The 19768-nt window shown below is 43.0% G+C and overlaps 1 protein-coding gene across 2 annotated transcripts in view; it reads left to right on the top strand.

Annotated features, from left to right (window-relative positions):
- LOC133457501 (kelch domain-containing protein 8B-like) overlaps positions 1 to 19768 on the top strand; it is a 277606-nt gene that overhangs the window by 77363 nt on the left and 180475 nt on the right. For both annotated transcript variants that reach the window (XM_061736838.1, XM_061736839.1), the window contains exon 2: positions 16412 to 17310. In XM_061736838.1, the coding sequence (XP_061592822.1) occupies positions 16920 to 17310 (391 nt within the window). In that variant the 5' untranslated portion in view covers positions 16412 to 16919. The remainder of the gene's footprint in view (positions 1 to 16411; positions 17311 to 19768) is intronic.

Genomic DNA, 19768 nt, shown 5'->3' with positions numbered 1-19768 from the left:
GCATAAAATGATAATAACCAAATTCTAAAAAATTAAAAACCGAAATAGACCGAAAATGGGAAAAAAAATTAAACGGAATGTGGGAAAAAATAAAAGTGATTTCATCCGTCTGTGTTTCCTCCCTGGATCTGTTTGGTAATTCTGACCCACGATGTTTCTGTTTCAGTTCTATCAGCATTCTGGGAGCTGATTGGTCCTTACAGCATCATCAGCTGCAATACTTGCTGTTTAATCTCAGTATAATACTAGTATTAATATGTTGCAGAACTACAGTCATATCATTCATGCAACAGCTCAAAAAACAAGTTTTAATAACACTAACCCAAATCAATATCGGAATTGGATCGAATCGAATCAAATGTTGATAATCGATTCTGAATCTTAAGAATCGGAATCGATTCTTGACATTTGAATCGATCCCCAGCCCTAATTGGAACCGGTTGTTCTGGCCCGGAGACAGTTCTTTGTCAATGGAAACAGAAAGCCCTGTTGGGTTTGGGCCATGGCGCCAAGAGACTTTTCTTTAAGTTGTGACATGATACAGGTGTGTACCGATTTTCGTGCATGTACGTCAAACCGTATTGTGGGGCTTGAGGCACAAAGTTTTCTAGGGGGCGCTGTTGAGCCGTTAGGCCACGCCCATTAATGCAAACCATTAAATATCACATTTATCACCAGGCCTGGCTTGGTGCAAAATTTGGTGACTTTTGGGGCACGATTAGGGGGAAAAAAGGCCCTCCTTTTGTCATCGTCACATTTTGAATGTTTTCAGGCAGAGCTTTATTTCTTGCTTTGAACATTATTATTGTTGTTCTAGTTTTAACTAAGTCCATACATTATAAAATCTGTAATTTAAGGAATAGAGGATTGGTGTGATGGAGATACCCGGCATGATTTATTATCCTTACTGCTCTTTTTTGCAATTTCCCACAAAAATGTTGTTTATGATGTTTAAACTTCTCGGAAATGAAGGTGCAGCGTTTATGCTGAGCTGCAGACGTTGAAATTATCTGCAAGACGTGACATCAGACGACTCCGTGCTGTTTTAACGAGCACGAGTTTTCTAGCGGAGCAACGATGGAGGCCTTGACGAGCTCTGATGAATTATAAAAAGTACAAAACTGAGATATTTCTCCTGAAGCTGCTGCTGCATCAATCTGGATGCTGCTGCACTGCAGAGCCGAACGAATGAATGAATGAATGAATGAATGAATGAATAAACAAGTCATCTGTTGGAATGCTGATTATTTAAAGAGTTTTTCAGCCTGGAGCTTTGAACAACATTGATTTGTGCTCTGGAGCAGAAGTGGAAGGGAAGGCAAGTTTATCTGTAGAGCACAATTCAACACAAGGTAATTCAAAGTGATTTACATCAACATTAAAAGTGGCGAGACACAATTAAACAGTAATTAACAAATAAAATGAAATAAAATTATAAGAAAAGAGATAAAATAATAAAAAGCATAAGTTGTTAAAAAGTAAGGGCAGTACCGTAAAGCAGGTTCATCTCATTCTTACAATGGCAAGAATTACGTTTCTATACGGTCAAAATGTACAAAGACCGGGTCAAATTCAGGATTACTAAAGGAAGCTGTAACAATGACTGTGTTTCCATGCTTCAATAACCATTTAAAACCTGAATATTGGCAATAACCCGAATTTGCACGGCCATGTAAACACCAATAACCCCTTACATTTCTGCATTTGTAGACGGTAGAAAGTACCGGGATAGAAGATTTACAAGAAGGTGAGAGAAAAGTTGAAGCAGCATTTGTTTTGAATTTGGATACAGGAAGAAGAAGCAGAAATGACGGTAATTGTGTCATCACGTTCTCCGTGCGTCGCTGGTTTGATCCAGATATCCCGAATGATTAATTACCATGTAAACGGAATATTCCCAATGTTTCAGTAACCGGAATATTAGCAATAACCTGAATTTTTACTGCACGTAAACGTAGTTAATTTGTGCGGTGAATTAAACCAATTTGACAATTCTACGTCACAATGTCTGCATTCAGGGCTTATCCATAACTTTGCGCGGTTTTCAAAAATCATAAGAGTACGCTTTAATAACAATTAAAATGGAATAGAATAAAAAGAATACAAAATAAATAAAGAATAAAAAGTAAAGCTTTTATTGTCATTATACATTCAGTATACGAGGAGATGGAGCGCCGGTTGAGATGGTTCCAGCACACATTCCTCTTTTCCACCAAACCGGATCCAGAGCTGGTTCTGGTTCACAACTCCTTCAACTAGGAACCAGCTGAGAACCGGTTTGTTTTTCCACAGCTCGGGTGCTAAAGGGAGCTACGTCATTACGTCAGTTACGTCTCTGCAAACGTCAGTTACGTCTCTGCTAACGTCAGTTACGTCTCTGCTAACGTCAGTTACGTCTCTGCTAACGTCAGTTACGTCTCTGCTAACGTCAGTTACGTCTCTGCTAACGTCAGTTACGTCTCTGCTAACGTCAGTTACGTCTCTGCTAACGTCAGTTACGTCTCTGCTAACGTCAGTTACGTCTCTATAAACGTCAGTTACGTCTCTGCTAACGTCAGTTACGTCTCTATAAACGTCAGTTACGTCTTCGCTAACGTCAGTTACGTCTCTGCTAACGTCAGTTACGTCTCTGCTAACGTCAGTTACGTCTCTGCTAACGTCAGTTACGTCTCTGCTAACGTCAGTTACGTCTCTGCTAACGTCAGTTACGTCTCTGCTAACGTCAGTTACGTCTCTGCAAACGTCAGTTACGTCTCTGCTAACGTCAGTTACGTCTCTGCTAACGTCAGTTACGTCTCTGCTAACGTCAGTTACGTCTCTGCTAACGTCAGTTACGTCTCTGCTAACGTCAGTTACGTCTCTGCTAACGTCAGTTACGTCTCTGCTAACGTCAGTTATGTCTCTGCAAACGTCAGTTACGTCTCTACGTTTGTGTGAAAGTTGCAGCAACAACCAGGTATTTGCTCTAACAGGACTTGGTCCACGTAGCTCCTCCGTGGACACGTCTCTAATGGTTCTTTTCCACCAGCACCTACTCGACTCTCCTCCACTCGGTTTGGTTCTTTCCCACTAGGGGTCTAACGTGCCGAGTAGATACTTTTCTGTATTTATTCTGCCGAGGTTCTAAGCGGCTGAGTCGGGCTGTGATGTCATCACACTCCAGGCCACTGATTGGTCGGGGGGTTGAGTCAGACGTCTGAGTCAGGATGTGACATCAGAGAAAGAGACTCTGACGGAGATTCTTGTTCATTTTATTCCAGCAGCAACGGCAGCAGAAGTCTGTTCTGGTCCAACTCTGAGGTGCAGATGTTCATAAACCTGGTGCTGAGGAGAGAATTAAAAAGATCTAGACCAGGGGTCGGCAACCCGCGGCTCTAGAGCCGCATGTGGCTCTTTAGCACCGCCCTAGTGGCTCCTGGAGCTTTTTCAAAAATGTTTAACTTTTTTTTTCCTTTTTTTCTTCTTTTTTTCTCTTTTTTTCTCTTTTCCTTTTTTTCTTCCTTTTTCCTTTCCTTTTTAATCTTGACATTTCGACTTTTTCTCGACATTTTGACTTTTTTCTCGACATTTTGACTTTTTTCTCGAAATTTTGACTATTTCCTTGACATTTCGACTTTTTTACTCAAGATTTCAACTTTTTTCTTGAAATTTTGACTTTTTTCTCAAAATTTGGACTTTTTTTCCTCAACATTTCGACTTTTTTTCTCAACATTTCGACTTTTTTTCCTCAACATTTCGACTTTTTTTCTCAACATTTTGACTTTTTTTCTCAACATTTCGACTTTTTTTCTCAACATTTCGACTTTTTTTCTCAACATTTCGACTTCTTTCTCGACATTTTGACTTTTTTCTCAACGTTAAAATTTTTATCTCGACATTTCGCCTTTTGCCATTTGCCTTCATTCTAAGGCTTAATTTTAATTTTTTGCGGCTCCAGACATATTTGTTTTTTGTGTTTTTGGTCCAATATGGCTCTTTCAACGTTTTGGGTTGCCGACCCCTGGTCTAGACGGAGATAAGGAACGATCAGATCTACCAGAGCTCTCTCACTTCATAGCTGCTCAGATACCAACGCACTTTTCAGCAGCAGAGACAAACAAAAAACATTAAAAAGCCGCTTGAAGCTTCTCTCACTCTCATTTTTTAACTTGATATTGAACACAATCCACAGATCCAGCAGCACATCTATCATCTCCTCCAGGTTCTACATCTTTAGTGTTGTTGTCTTCTTCCTTTAGATACACAATCAAATACGTCACAGCAGCTTCTCCAACCTCCTACTTCTGATCTGGGTTTCTAGAAACAAACTGAGTAGGTTCTAGTGGAGAAGCGCCATAAAAGACGGGTTAATTAACCGGGAGGACCCAGGACACACTGGAGAGATTATATCACCCTGTTGTGGAAAAGCTATTTATTAGTTACCAAGAATAAGATTTGAGAGATGATCCAGATTTCAGTAGATTTAATTAAGCAGTTCATCCAAATGGGTCAGAACATACATCTCATTTACAAGAGAACTGTAGCAGATTTCTCCATAAAACTACCAGTTAGTATTCAATAACATTCAAGACAACTAAGTAATAGTATATTTTATAAGGATTTATGATGTTTTGCTGATAAATGAGAGAAAAGTAAAGGAGTCCTATATGTTCTTATTACCAAAAAGTACATTTTCCGCCTAAACTAAAGGTATGATTACAGTGCTATATTTCACTATTTTCTCAGGTAAATCATTTTCTGACTGTTTGATGAAGGTGGACAGAAACCTGGTTCAAACCTCAGCGAGTTTGATGCAGAAAAGAGTCAGCATTCTCAAGTTATGGGCTTTTTTTCTAATTTTTCCCCTGTTTGAACTGGAACTAGCCCAATCTGGCCCCTTTTCAGGGTTTGGATTAGTTCTAAAGAAGAGCCAAAAAAAACAAATTTCCCCCAAAATCAAAAACCACAATATCCAATTTCACTAATAGGAGACCCTAAAGATAATAAAATCATTGTTGTGGTTGGTTCTACCTCGGGTAGGGACTTGTTCCTAGACTAAAATACATCAGGCGTTTTGATGCAGAAATGACACAGAACAAAGGGAAGGATGATGATTATAAGGCATCAATGATTGTAACGTCAGAGCTGATCTTTTAGGGACAAAGGTAACGCACATAAGACGGCATTCTGACATGAAAACAGGCGGTGAGGGAACATCAGAGAAGCAACTGCCGGTATGGAAATATTGTATGTGTGTGTATATATATATATATATATATATATATATATATACTTATTTTAATTTTAACCTAAATATATTTATTTCACTTATTTACTTTTTCCTGTATTACTTTCCAACCTTGTGTTGCAACTGCACAGTAATTTCCCTCTAAGAAATAAATATAGCATCTTGAAAAAGATGCTATGAATAAATAATCTATATAAATAAATAAAGCATCTTGAATCTTGAATATATAAACGCATAAAATATTTCCATACTGGCAATTGCTTCTGTGTATAACGCATATATATATATATATATATATATATATATATATATATATATATATATATATATATATATATATATATATATATATATATATATATACATACATACAGGACTGTCTCAGAAAATTAGAATTTTGTGATAAAGTTCTTTATTTTCTGTAATGCAATTAAAAAAACAAAAATGTCATACATTCTGGATTCATTAGAAATCAACTGAAATATTGCAAGCCTTTTATTATTTTAATATTGCTGATCATGGTTTACAGTTTAAGGTTAAGATTCCCAGAATATTCAAATTTTTTGAGATAGGATATTTGAGTTTTCTTAAGCTGTAAACCATAATCAGCAATATTAAAATAATAATTTAATATTGCAATATTTCAGTTGATTTGTAATGAATCCAGAATGTATGACATTTTAGTTTCTGTAATTGCATTACAGAAAATCACAATATTCTAATTTTCTGAGACAGTCCTGTATATATATTTAGAAATGACACAGAACAAAGGGAAGCAGGTTGATTTTAAGACATAAATGAGGATTCATTCTTATGATTTTAGTAGATAGATCATTGTAACGTCAGAGCTGATCTTTTAGGAACAAAGTTTAAAAGTTTAATCCAAGTGGCCAGGGCTAAGTTTTCCTCTCTAGTCACCGAGATTCGTCCCCCCAGAAGCTCGTCCCAGAATTCACCCGCCTCGTCGTCCGGCTGAAGATTCACGCCACGTCTGAGCAGTTTCCACTCCATAGACTCAGCCGTCCGGAAATAGAGAATAAAAAAGAGGTGAAACGCCACGAGTGAAGCGATGCGGCGTGACCTCGGTGCTTGCCGTCCCGCTGGGACTCGGGTCACAGAGAGAGAGACGTGTCATTGTTGAAAAGTTCAACTCTACTCCAGTAACTGATGCAGCAGCTTAATGTTATAAAACTAAATATTACTAATCTGTCTTTTACTAACCTGAACCCTGCTTTGGTTCCTAACCCGTACCAAGTAGTTTATAGAGTGGAGAGTGTGAAGTTAGAAGAGCCGCCGGCTTCGTTGAAATCACGCAAACAGTTGGAGACGAAAAAGACGTGTATACAACAACTTATATGTTTAAACTTGAAAGCACTTCGGTGTCCAATTGCAACTCTAAAAAATAAATATAGCATCTTGATAAAGATGCTATGAATAAATAATCTATATAAATAAATAAAACATCTTGAATAAACACATAAACTTGTGTGTACCGTTACACAGCATTAGTGCTGAACTCCCCAGGAAAGGACACTGAGGGCCTGATTTACTAAAGGTTTGCGTGTGTAAAAACGTGTGCAAACTTGACAGCACCCGCAAACCAATGTGCAAGCTGATCTACTAACAGCGTGCAAAGAGGACTGCGTCTCTCATATGAGCAAAATAGCACACGCTATTCATTTAGTACTTTTGCCCTGATGAATAATCAATATGGGGCGTACCCGCCAGAAATCCTAAATACTGGGAGGGGAAGATGCAAATTGGTCCATTTACCACGCGCAATGAGATTTACCAAGCCTGAAAGTTATTGCGCGTATTATGATTGTGTCTGTATTTAAAGCGACACTACGTAACTTTTCCACCTTAATATCATATTTCCAGAGTCATTGTGATGGTACATCAACTTCCAACAGGTTTAATGAACCTCTGTCATGGTCTGAGGGGTCTGTATCGCCTTCACTGGCACTATGTAACTTTCAGGAGCATGGTAGGAACCCTGCCACACTAAAAAACTACAAATTGTTACGACTTTGACTGCTTTACGGCATACGTCACTTCCCCCTCCTTCCCGATTCGCAGTCGAGATGAAAATGGGCGGGGCTTGGAGCTCAGAGCCCCGCAGAACCTGTTGCTGCGTTATGGATGCAGCAGCTCCACACAACAGACGTGGGGAAAAGATCCTAATGGTTTAACTTTGCAACGGTTTCCTGCTCGGAGGCAGAACCACGCAGGCCAAGTATCTGATATAACAAAGTAAAAGAGTGAAAGAGTCGTCGGCTCGCTTTGGATCGCAGCTGTAACGACCAAACACCGGCTTCCACACAGTAAAGCCTGAATTATGGTTCTGCGTTAAATCGACGCAGAGCTACGGTGCGTGTCGCCACGTACCCTACACCGTAGGCTCTGCGCCGATTTAACGCAGAACCATAAACAGCCTTAAACCACAAACACTCACACAGACCGGGGTCGGATCAAAACACGGGTTTTATTCCCCACTTCGCCAGCTAAACGCAGTTGCTGGCCAGCTCTCTGCGGTGCAATTAACCCCAATCTTCAGATAAAACTAGTTTGTTGAGGAAAAAATATTAACTCTTATTTGTAGCTGCAGAGGAAAAAAATAATCTCACGAGGAAAACAAAAATATTGCTCATTACGCCTCGGAGCCTCTTCACCATAATAAAGCAGTCAAAAAAAAGAAAAGAGAAGTAAGAGGGATACAAAACATGTACTGTATGTTGTACTATTATACAAATTTATTGAAACACATGGCTCTTCAGTAGGGATTAATTATTATTATAATTAATAATAATTAATAGTCATTATTTTCTCCATATACCGCTCCCTGGCTTCCTTGTTTAAGGTATCCCGGTAAATTCCAGTTCCTTTCCAGCAGTTTAACATCATTTTTTTTGCGTTCTGTCTGTTCACTTGGTGAAACAGAAAAGTGTCCCGTCTCCTCTCATCAAAACAAATGCAGCGACGGGACAGGATCTTTCTGGCAGTACGCGCTGGTGCTCATGGGAAACGTAGTGTTCTTTCTGGTAAAGCACTACCGCTTTTGTCCAAAAGATGCCGCCAAACTCAGAAAAGCTGAAAGTTACGTTGTGCTGCTTTAATACGTTTGAAAGGAAGGTGCTAATCTGCTGCTGCCGTTATTGTGGCAAGGAGGCGACATCCAAAATCAAAGAATACGCAGAGAGAGAGTCTTTATTCTGCTGCATGCTATTTTAAAAATGGTTGCACAAGTTTTATTAAAGGCCACTTTTTCTTTAGTTCTTCGCCTTATATCTTGCCACCTTCTCTTATTGTGCCCCCCTCCACTCGCCCACAAGCAGGCCAAGCCTTTGTGCCAAAACTTTGTATTTTATTGATTATTTATCTTATTGAACGTGAAATCATCCTTCGTAAATTACATTTGATTAAAACCCGTGCTTATTAATCACAAAACACAGGTTAAACATCATGACCAAATCCGCTCCGACCCGGTGTGTCAGGATCAGCGCAGAGACTGCAGCTTCGCCTGAATTATGCTTCTGCGTTAAATCGACGGCGTAGGGTCGCAGTGCGGTGTGCGTCGCCGCGTACCCTACGCCGTCGGTTCTGCGTTGGTGTGACGCGGAACCATAAATCAGCCAATCAGGGAGCAAGGGGTTGGGGGAGCTGGGTTGATGTTGATCCGCGGACAAAACTTGTTAAGGAGCATCAAACTCACTCTTATCTACGCGGAAATAACGCTAAAATATAAAGAAGGCGTCCCAAAGTGTGATCTATGGTGAAATAGGAAAATTAAGATGTGCAACTCTTCTAAAGGTGAGACATGCATTTAATTGACTTCATGGCGCCAGCCTTGGCGTTTATTATTACGCAAATGTGGAATGTTTGGGTCCGTCTAATTTCGTCAAATTCAATTTGGAGATTCACCGTTCACATTTTTATGTGTATGCGTTGTATGAGAGACAGATGGAGAGGGCGAGGGAGGGAGAGACGTGGCCTGTACGTCGTTGTTTTTTGTGTTTTTGCAGTTTGGGTGCACAATACACTTGTGTGTGTGTGTATTAAAAAGAGATTTTGCAGTATGTTGTGTAATTGAAACTGGTTTGCTGTGATCGTTGAGGGCAAACTCATATTAAGCATTTACATCGTATTGCGTTCTTGAACGGCAGTTTGTGCCCCCCCGCTGGTTATTATGTGCCCCCCAATTAGATCTGTTCTGCCGCCGACTCTGATCCAGACTCTCCATGGCGCAAACCTTAAGACAAGCAACACCTCATTTAAATACTGCTGTTTGCAGTTTGTTATCAATTGCGCAAGCATTCTTAGTTGATCACCCGCAAACCACACAACAACAGCACGTGCAAACTTTTTCAGTGCACACGCAATTTAGTACTCTTTATTTAGGATCTTAGTAAATCAGGCCCTGAGAGTAAACGTGCAGCAGGTCTGGGATATAAACCGGAGAAACTCCTTGATGAAATCGTGCGGAGGATGATGTCGGTGATGCGTTACAATCAGGGGCGGGTCACCTGTCGCTCGGGGGTCGTCAGGTTCCCGACCTCGTCGTCTCGGCTCTGCCGCCCCCGGTGTCGGACTTTAGGAGGCAGGATTGGATTTGATGGAGCGGCATTAATGTAAAGGTCAGACGAGCGAGGAGGCAGTGCATCCTCGTTGTGTCTGGATCTTTCTCGTTGCTGAAAGGTCAGTCGGTCGCGGGTTCGGGACCCTTAATTGGTGCAGCGCAGAGGGCATCATTAATTATGGATGTACGGTTTTATTACAGGCTGAATGTGGGCTGGAGATGTGAGGAGGAATGAGATGGAATGGGTTGATGTGTGTGTGTGTGTGTGTATATATATATATATATATATATATATATATATATATATATATATATATATATATATATACCGTATTTTCTGGACTATAAGCCGCATCCGCTCTATTTAAAAAAAAAAATATGCAAGCCGCACATTTTTATGTTGTTAGATTAGATATTTACTACATGTACAGAAGGATTCTGAACTGTAAATGATGTACATGTTTGTACCTAAATAGATCTTTCCTAACAGTGTCTTTTAACACGGCAGCAACTTTGCTGATTAAAACTGGACAGAACCAAGAGAAAATAACCTGTATTTATTTATCTGTTTATCTGTTTGAAATCTGCTTCTACCTACTTCTATCTGCTAAAGAAGAAGTAGCGTATTCTTCTTTGCATTTATTTTGTCTTAGTTTTGATTCTAATTCCGGTTAGAGCGCCCCGAGCGGTGGAAGAAAAATCCACAGAATAGAACCTTTGTATAAGCTGCATGGTTGAAAACCTATGAAAAAAGTAGCGGCTTATAGTCCAGAAAATACGGTATATATATATATATATATATATATATATATATATATATATATATATATATATATATAGAATAGAATAGACTTTATTGATCTCCCAGAGGAGAAATTCAATTGTGCAGCAGCAAAACACACGCTCAACGGTTTATACAAATACACATGAAAGTAAGACAAGGTATAAAAAAGTATATCATAAAAAAATTTAAATAAAAATAACCAATAAATAGCTAAATAATTAAAAAAAAGAACAATATAAAATGTAGAAAAATGAGCAATGTACAAGAGTAAATAGTAAACCAAAAAAATTGATAATATTTACAATATTTACAAATACGTGAGGTATTTAGCGGGCGAAGGTTATTGCACTTTCAGAGAAACAGGTTATTGCACTCGGGTGGCTACAGTTGCTTATTATAGAGTCTGATGGCTGTGGGGATGAATGTGTGTATGTGTATATGTATCTATATATATATATGTGTGTGTGTGTGTGTGTGTGTGTGTGTGTGTGTGTGTGTGTATGTATATGTATATGTATATGTATATATATATATATGTATATGTATATGTATATATATATACACAGACACAGATGGGTGGGTTGTGACATTAATGACCAGAATCCCTGGTTCTGCTGCAGCGGTGATGGAGCCGTCACTCACCGTGAGGCGAATGCGACGCTCTCATGTCTAGTGATGCAACCTCCTGTTCCTCGTTCAGGCGTCTCGTATCTCGTATCCGGGGTCATCGGGGGAGTTTCTCTCCTTCAAAGATGCCTTTGATGTCGTCTGTTGACCTCCCTCCCCCCTATCACTATCCAAGAATATCTTTTCAAGCTCAAACACAGTCGGGGAGTGACGTCTGAAAGTGACACAAAAGCCCCTTTCACACAGGAAAAATAGACAGAGATGAAAAGGCATCAAACGTTTGTCTGGAATGGGATCCAACGTACAACCGACGTTCAGATGAATCCCTCTGAATTAATCATCAGTCGCCTGCAGGATCGTCTTTGCAAGGGTTTGTATCTCGTATCAGGCGCGGCCCGGCGTAAACTCCCACAGAATATCGTTTTTCAGATGTAAAATGTTCATTAACTGGTAGCAGAGACGTGGGGAGACGGTTTGAGTTGGGTCTGATACTCTCTTACCCCTTTTCCACCAAACCGGTTCCAAGGCTGGTTCTGGTTCTGGTTCTGGTTCTGGTTCTGGGGCAAGTGCTGAGTTTGGAAAACGGGTTTTCTGTTTCCACGGACAAAGAACTGGCTCCAGTTCCAAGGAAGCACCAACTTTTTGCTGGTCTAGAGGAAAGAACCGCTTACTTAAGTGGAGGGGGGGAAGTTATTAAGACCAACGGCAACAGCAAGACTGGGAGACGGAGACATTTTCAGATAAGAATGAATCTGGATGCAGCAAAGCATCATGGGAGGAGGAGGAGACAACCTGTCTTTTAGAGATGTGTCCACGGAGGAACTACGTGGACCAAGTCCTGTTAGAGCAGATACCTGGTTGTTGCTGCAACTTTCACGCAAACGCAGAGACGTAACTGACGTTTGCAGAGACGTAACTGACGTTAGCGGAGACGTAACTGACGTTTGCAGAGACGTAACTGACGTTAGCGGAGACGTAACTGACGTTAGCGGAGACGTAACTGACGTTAGCAGAGACGTAACTGACGTTTGCAGAGACGTAACTGACGTTTGCGGAGACGTAACTGACGTTAGCGGAGACGTAACTGACGTTAGCAGAGACGTAACTGACGTTAGCAGAGACGTAACTGACGTTAGCAGAGACGTAACTGACGTTAGCGGAGACGTAACTGACGTTAGCGGAGACGTAACTGACGTTAGCAGAGACGTAACTGACGTTAGCAGAGACGTAACTGACGTTAGCGGAGACGTAACTGACGTTAGCGGAGACGTAACTGACGTTTGCAGAGACGTAACTGACGTTGGCAGAGACGTAACTGACGTTAGCAGAGACGTAACTGACGTTAGCAGAGAGGTAACTGACGTTTGCAGAGACGTAACTGACGTTAGCGGAGACGTAACTGACGTTAGCAGAGACGTAACTGACGTTAGCAGAGACGTAACTGACGTTTGCAGAGACGTAACTGACGTTTGCAGAGACGTAACTGACGTTTGCAGAGACGTAACTGACGTTAGCGGAGACGTAACTGACGTTAGCAGAGACGTAACTGACGTTAGCAGAGACGTAACTGACGTTAGCGGAGACGTAACTGACGTTAGCGGAGACGTAACTGACGTTTGCGGAGACGTAACTGACGTTGGCAGAGACGTAACTGACGTTAGCAGAGACGTAACTGACGTTAGCAGAGACGTAACTGACGTTAGCAGAGACGTAACTGACGTTTGCAGAGACGTAACTGTTAGCAGAGACGTAACTGACGTTAGCAGAGACGTATCTGACGTTAGCAGAGACGTAACTGACGTTAGCAGAGACGTAACTGACGTTAGCAGAGCCGTAACTGACGTTAGCAGAGACGTAACTGACGTTAGCAGAGACGTAACTGTTAGCAGAGACGTAACTGACGTTAGCAGAGACGTAACTGACGTTAGCAGAGACGTAACTGACGTTAGCAGAGACGTAACTGACGTTAGCAGAGACGTAACTGACGTTAGCAGAGACGTAACTGACGTTAGCAGAGACGTAACTGACGTTAGCAGAGACGTAACTGACGTTAGCAGAGACGTAACTGACGTTAGAGACGTAACTGATGTTAGCAGAGACGTAACTGACGTTAGCAGAGATGTAACTGACGTTAGCAGAGACGTAACTGACGTTAGCAGAGACGTAACTGACGTTAGCAGAGACGTAACTGACGTTTGGAGAGACGTAACTGACGTAACTGACGTTTGCAGAGACGTAACTGACGTTAGCAGAGACGTAACTGACGTTTGCAGAGACGTAACTGACGTTAGCAGAGACGTAACTGACGTTTGCAGAGACGTAACTGACGTGGCTCCTCTTAACACCCGAGCTGTGGAAAACAAGGCAAGTTCATTTATACAGCACAATTCAAAACAAGGTAATTCAAAGTGCTTTACATTAACATTAAACGTGGCAAGACATAATTAAACTGGTCCAAAACCAGCCCTGTAACCGGTTTGGTGGAAAAGGGGAACCTGATTCTCCCTCCTCCTCCACTTTGGTACCTCGGATGATTGTCTCCATTGGTTTCTCTGGTCCACTTTCAGTGTGGTGAACGCCGTGACACGAAACGGCAGGGTGATGAGTGATAACCGAGGCTAACTGTTGCAGCACAACCTCTGCAGCTTCTGCTACGGTTTGTATTTTAAGGACTTTGTGTATGGGGCTGGTTAAAGTGCTACGAAGGAAAATCCAAACTGACCAAAATCTGCATCTCTGCTCAAAAGTGTGAAAATTGACATAGATTAAGATTCATTTGGGTTTTGTGAGGTGAGGTTTTGCATGTTGTGAACATCCTTGACGTGAAGTGTGAGGGTCCGATGAGCAGGTTTAGAGCTGGTCCCCTGATGTGGACCAGCTGTTCACACCAGATTATAATCTTCCACATTCCCACCAGATCCGCTCTAAACGGACCAGAGCTCGTTTGCTAGGAAAGTCTGGTTCATTTTGGGAACTCAAAGTCGCGAACTCTGAACCAAACCCAGGAAGTGGACTACAACGCAGAGCATTGTGGGTAATCACAACCTAAATTGAAGTGAAAACGAGCTAAAAACGAGCTAAAACCTCAGATAGAAGTCGTTCTGGTTGAAATAGGACACTTGTTGGTGGAAACACGAGCAACGAAGGTTGTGAACTAACGAGCTGAAGTAGCGCCACGTTGGTGAGGTTTCTTCTTCGTTGGTGGTCCCGTCTCTGTGGTTGTTGGTGCAGCGCCACCACAGGCGGGAGGAGGAACACCTGATTCAGAAGCCGACTGTTGGTACCAGAACAGAACCAAGTCCAGTTCTACCGAGTTTGTTTGTCTTATTTAGGATCCCCATTAGCATTAGCAACAGCGTTAGCTATTCTGCGGGAGTCTGCGGGACTATTAGGTTCAAAAATGACCTTAATCAAAATCAAATCAAGTAAAAAGCAACTTCCAGCAATTATCATCCATTAATGTGTAAAAATATCAACATTTTTAAAGGTCTTACATTAATTAACTTTGATTTGTCTTCATATTGATCAAGTTGTTTTACTCTGAGTCTGTCGGGTCGTGAATCCTCTGGATTTACGTTCCCTCTGCTGTTATTCGCTACCTTTGTAAACCAATCGAATGCGTTGCCGCCAGTCAGTCGCCACGCAGCAGAAACAGTAGAGGGGGATGTTTCGTCTCACCTGAGACGCGTCTAAACTAGGGCTGTCACTTTAGCATGTTAATTAGATTAATTAATTACACTGCTCATTAAACGTGTTATGAAAATTAACGCAATTAATTATGAGTGGCAAAATGCGCGAGTATTTAGGCCACGACTTCCCTCCTGCTGCTGGTCAAACTAACAATGCAGTGACAGACCTGGACGACTCAGCAAATCTTTGCTAAGGCCTTTGAACGGCAAGTTTATGTATAAAAAGAAAGAAGACGGGACTATCAACAAGAACACTGTGATTTGTACAATTTTGTAAAAAAGAATGTTCCTATCACCGGAGCTGCTCCAGCCTGAATTATCATTTAAACGCTAAACATGTCCGGACAAGTTCCACTGTAAACGTTACAGCTACTAGTACTTGAATCGCTGTATTGAGTCAGCTTTAGTTTTAATTTTGAATTGAGAGTCTGCTTAAGTGCCTATTTGAGACTCAACCTTATTTTATTTTTGAATTTCATTTATTTAACTGTATTTGTATTGCATTTTTGAATAATGCACCTGGACTAATAGGTTTGCTGATGTACTTCTTTTGAATTTCATTTATGAAACACATTTCACCCATAAAAATGTGGATTTCAAATCTTCTCTTCTTAGTGTAGGCTATTCATTAGTCATTGATTAGTCATGTACTGCAGTTTTGTAATGTCCTAGAATTTGAATTCTTTATTTGGGGACTTCTAGCATATATTAGATTAAAATGCAATTAATCAAATTAATTAATTATAAATCCTGTAATTAATTGGATACATTTTTTTAATCTCCTGACAGCACTAGTCTAAACGCCACGAGCTGGCGCCGACAGTACCTCAGGGTTAAGAGGTCAGGGGGGTCTAGAGGGGATGTGGACTTAGGCTCCGTTTACACGGAGCAAAAACGTTGGTGGCGTTTTCATGCGTTTTGGCCGTTCGTTTACACGAAAACGAAGCTCAAAGTCTCCAAAAACCATAATTTCTGAAAACTCCGGCCAAAGTGGAGATTTTCAAAACCTCCGTCTTCACGTTTGCTTATAAACGGAGAGAAACGGACATTTAGGCTTCAGAACGTCACATTATGCCACAGAAACGTCACCAGCGTCATGAGTGACACCTGTGTTTACAATTTAATTTGGCCGTATTTCTCGTATTTTACCTGTTTTATATTCTAACGTCACACTTAAAAGTAACTCCACTTCTCTGTCACTCCAAACCAAAGACTCTCGTTCATCTTGGAAGTAACTGGAAGTTACTCGTGTCATTTGTTGATGTTTTTTCCAGGATTCTGATTGGCTAGCATGACTTTATCTTCTCGTTACACTGCCCCCTGTAGGTTTGGCTGCTCATAGCACCTTAACAGATATTTATGCAGGTTCGTGTAAATGATGAGACTTTTCAAAACGTAGAGGGGGAAATATCCGTTTTTGTAAATACCCGGCTATGTGGAAACGTGGCCTAAGAGGCTTTAACTGTTACCTCCACTTTCACATCTCATGCATCCGTCCTCTCTTCCAGGTCGGGCCTCACCGAGGGAACTGCACACCCTACGAGTCCAGCAGGAAGCTGCGAGGCCCCGTGACTCAGGCACCCAGGATCCAGAGTCCCGGTTTAATCAAGAGGAGGGACGATACAGTCATTGTTATTAACAGACTTTCACTCGGCTGGGAGGATTTTTCTTCCCGTCCGCCGGCCAGAGCAAAGAGAGTTGCATCCGAGGGGAACAGGTCACCCAGAGTAATTGGCTCCAGTGTGAAGCTGTAAAACTCTGCTATAAAGGCTTCCTGGGGGATTATATCCGGCACCGGGGGGTTAGAGGGGGGTCAGCAGACTCCACCTGAACCTGCCCTCGCCTTCGATCGAGTTCTGGCTCTGACCTTGAGGTTTCTGCCGTTTTAAGAGCTCGGCTCAGGAGTCGACGGAGCCAAAGCTTCAACCAAGGAAGGAGCCAAGGCTCGTCTAGCCCCCCCCCGTCATCTCCTTCCCCACCTGTGATGGTGCGGCGCCCCCCCCCGGCCCCGGAGACATGCCCGTACAGGAGATGGCGGTGAGTCCCGTGAAGTCCCTGCGCTGGGAGCGGCTGCCGGCCATGTCGCAGCGGCGCGTCTACAGCGCCGCCGTCTACCACCAGGGCCTGCTGTACGTGGTGGGGGGCTGCAGCGAGACCGGGGCCCCCCTGGACAGCGCCGAGGTGCTGGACGTGGAGAGCCAGACGTGGAGCCGGCTGCCACCGCTGCCCACAGCGCGGGCGGGGGCCTCGGCCGTGGCCCTGGGGGGCCAGCTGATGGTGCTGGGGGGCATGAGCCGCCAGCAGACGCCGCTGGCCTCCGTGGAGAAGTACAACGCCGACGAGGGCAAGTGGGAGTCCAAGGCCGGCCTGGGGCAGCCGTCCATGGGGGTCACCACCGTGGAGAGAGGTAGGCAATTGTTTAATTGTTTAATTACATACATATATGTATGTATATATATATATGTGTGTATAAATACATAGTTCTTGGCTCTTCGTTTGCTCTTTATTTGGTCTTCGTTTGGTCTTGACTTTGTATTCGTTGGCTCTTTGTTGGCCCTTCGTTAGCCCTTCGTTGGCCCTTCGTTGGCCCTTCGTTGGCTCTTCGTTGGCACTTCGTTGGCTCTTCGTTGGCTCTTCGTTGGCACTTCGTTGGCACTTCGTTGGCTCTTCGTTGGGCCTTCGTTGGCGCTTCGTTGGCCCTTCGTTGGCGCTTCGTTGGCACTTCGTTGGCTCTTCGTTGGCACTTCGTTGGCACTTCGTTGGCTCTTCGTTGGCCCTTTGTTGGCTCTTCGTTGGCCCTTCGTTGGCGCTTCGTTGGCCCTTCGTTGGCTCTTCGTTGGCCCTTCGTTGGCTCTTCGTTGGCTCTTCGTTGGCCCTTCGTTGGCCCTTCGTTGGCTCTTCGTTTGCTCTTTATTTGGTCTTCGTTTGGTCTTAACTTGGTATTCAATTCCCATCCCTACTGGTTGTGATGTTAAAATCCACCGGGGAGTCACGTGTTCAAGTCTAAAGCTGCAGTGATTCTGTTCCGATCATTGACGCATTTTCTGACACAAATGTCATCGTTCAGTCGTCTCTAAACAGTTTTATGGTCGATTGTTTGATTAAATTGAACTGGCTTCATGGGGGGGGGGTTGGTGTAACTACTCTGTAACTCTGGGTTTGTTGGAGTTAACCTGCTCTTGATCACCTTCACTTCACAGAGTCATTTACCTTGGTAACAGATTCCAAGTACGAGTTTCCTCGGTTTACTGAACCCAGGGTCGGTTACCGTGGTAACAGATTCCAAGTATGAGTTTCCTCGGTTTACTGAACCCAGAGTCTGTTACCGTGGTAACAGACTTCCCGTACGAGTTTCTTCGGGTAACTGAACCCAGAGTCAGTTACCTTGGTAACAGACTCTGAGTTTTCTTGGTTACTGAACCTTCGTGGTCGGGGTTAAGTTACCTCGTTTTCGTGTTCAGGTCCGACACACTCCCGCTTTGTGAAACGGACTTCTGGAGTCCTATGAATGAAATGAGTTTGGAGGAGGGGTTTTAGGAGGCTGGTTTTTGGAGGCAGGGTTTTAATTGAATGACTCCAAAAAGAAAAGATGGAAAAGTAAAGAACCCATGAGAGATGAATAAAAGCTTGAAGATTTCACTGGAACTGGACAGACATTATTTCTCTCCTCCACCTCCAGTCCTCCGTCAGAGCTCAACATGAGTGAGATTTGTGTTCTTAAAGTAAAAAATATCCCCCCACCAGTGAATCTTCCAGCATTTATTAAGCTGAGACACCGCGGCCGCCCCGGTGCTAATCTGGGACTCCGCGGCTGCTGTTGGACTCATGAATCTGGATATGCCTGTCAATCAGGGTTTTATTGCTTCGTGGCGGCCTGCTGCGGAGCTGCAGCTCCCCACGTCCTGCTGCGGCGCTGCAGCTCCCCACGTCCTGCTGCGGCGCTCTGATTTCCCAGAGTGCTCCTCTGAAGTGTGCAGAAATGGAACAATTGACTTCATGTTTCGCTCAGCAGCCTCCTGAAGTAACCAATAATCTGTGTGTGTGTGTGTGTGTGTGTGTGTGTGTGTGTGTGTGTGTGTGTGTGTGTGCAGCCTGACTGCAGCGTTCTGCTCGTAGCCACCGGCTATCAAAGTCTGGCGGAGAAACTTTTTTTGCTTGGATACCTAATTGATTTGACAGCACTGAGGTTAACAGATAGTACAGATGGTACCGCACCGTTCTGATGGTACTGATAATAATAATGACTTGGATTTATATAGCGCCCTTCAAGGCACCCAGAGCGCTTTACAGAGACCATTATTCATTCATACACATCCTCACCAGTGGTGGTAGCTACGTTTGTAGCCACAGCTGCCCTGCAGACTGACAGAAGCGTGGCTGCCATATCGCGCCAAACGGCCCCTCCGACCACCACCAACATTCATACACATTCATACACATTCACACGGGGCAAGGTGGGTAAGGTGTCTTGCCCAAGGACACTACGACAGCAACTGGGATGGAGCGGGATTCAACGACCCGCTCTACCACCTGAGCTACTGCCGCACCGTTCTGATGGTACCGCACTGTTGTGGTGGTACCGCACCGTTTCTGATGATACCGCACCGTTCTGATGGTACTCGGGCGTCTCAGAGTGCTAAAGTATAGGAACCAACTTCCAATCTGGGTTAAGGAGGCTGACACCACCTCCACCTTTAAAACTAAACTTAAAACATCTCTGTTTAGTAAAGCCTATAGTTAGTGTTTAGTAAACCTCTAGCTGGTGTTGGTAAATCTCTAGGTAGTGTAAACTCTAGTGTGTTAGAGTCGCTCCTGTAGTTTCTTGTGCTGCCCCCCCCCCCCCCTTTCTCTCCTTTTTTCTTGGT

The sequence above is a fragment of the Cololabis saira genome, chromosome 12 (assembly GCF_033807715.1).
Source record: "Cololabis saira isolate AMF1-May2022 chromosome 12, fColSai1.1, whole genome shotgun sequence".
NCBI classification, from domain to species: domain Eukaryota; kingdom Metazoa; phylum Chordata; class Actinopteri; order Beloniformes; family Belonidae; genus Cololabis; species Cololabis saira.
Note: the sequence above shows the minus strand (reverse complement) of the source record. Positions and strands in the feature narration are given on the sequence as shown.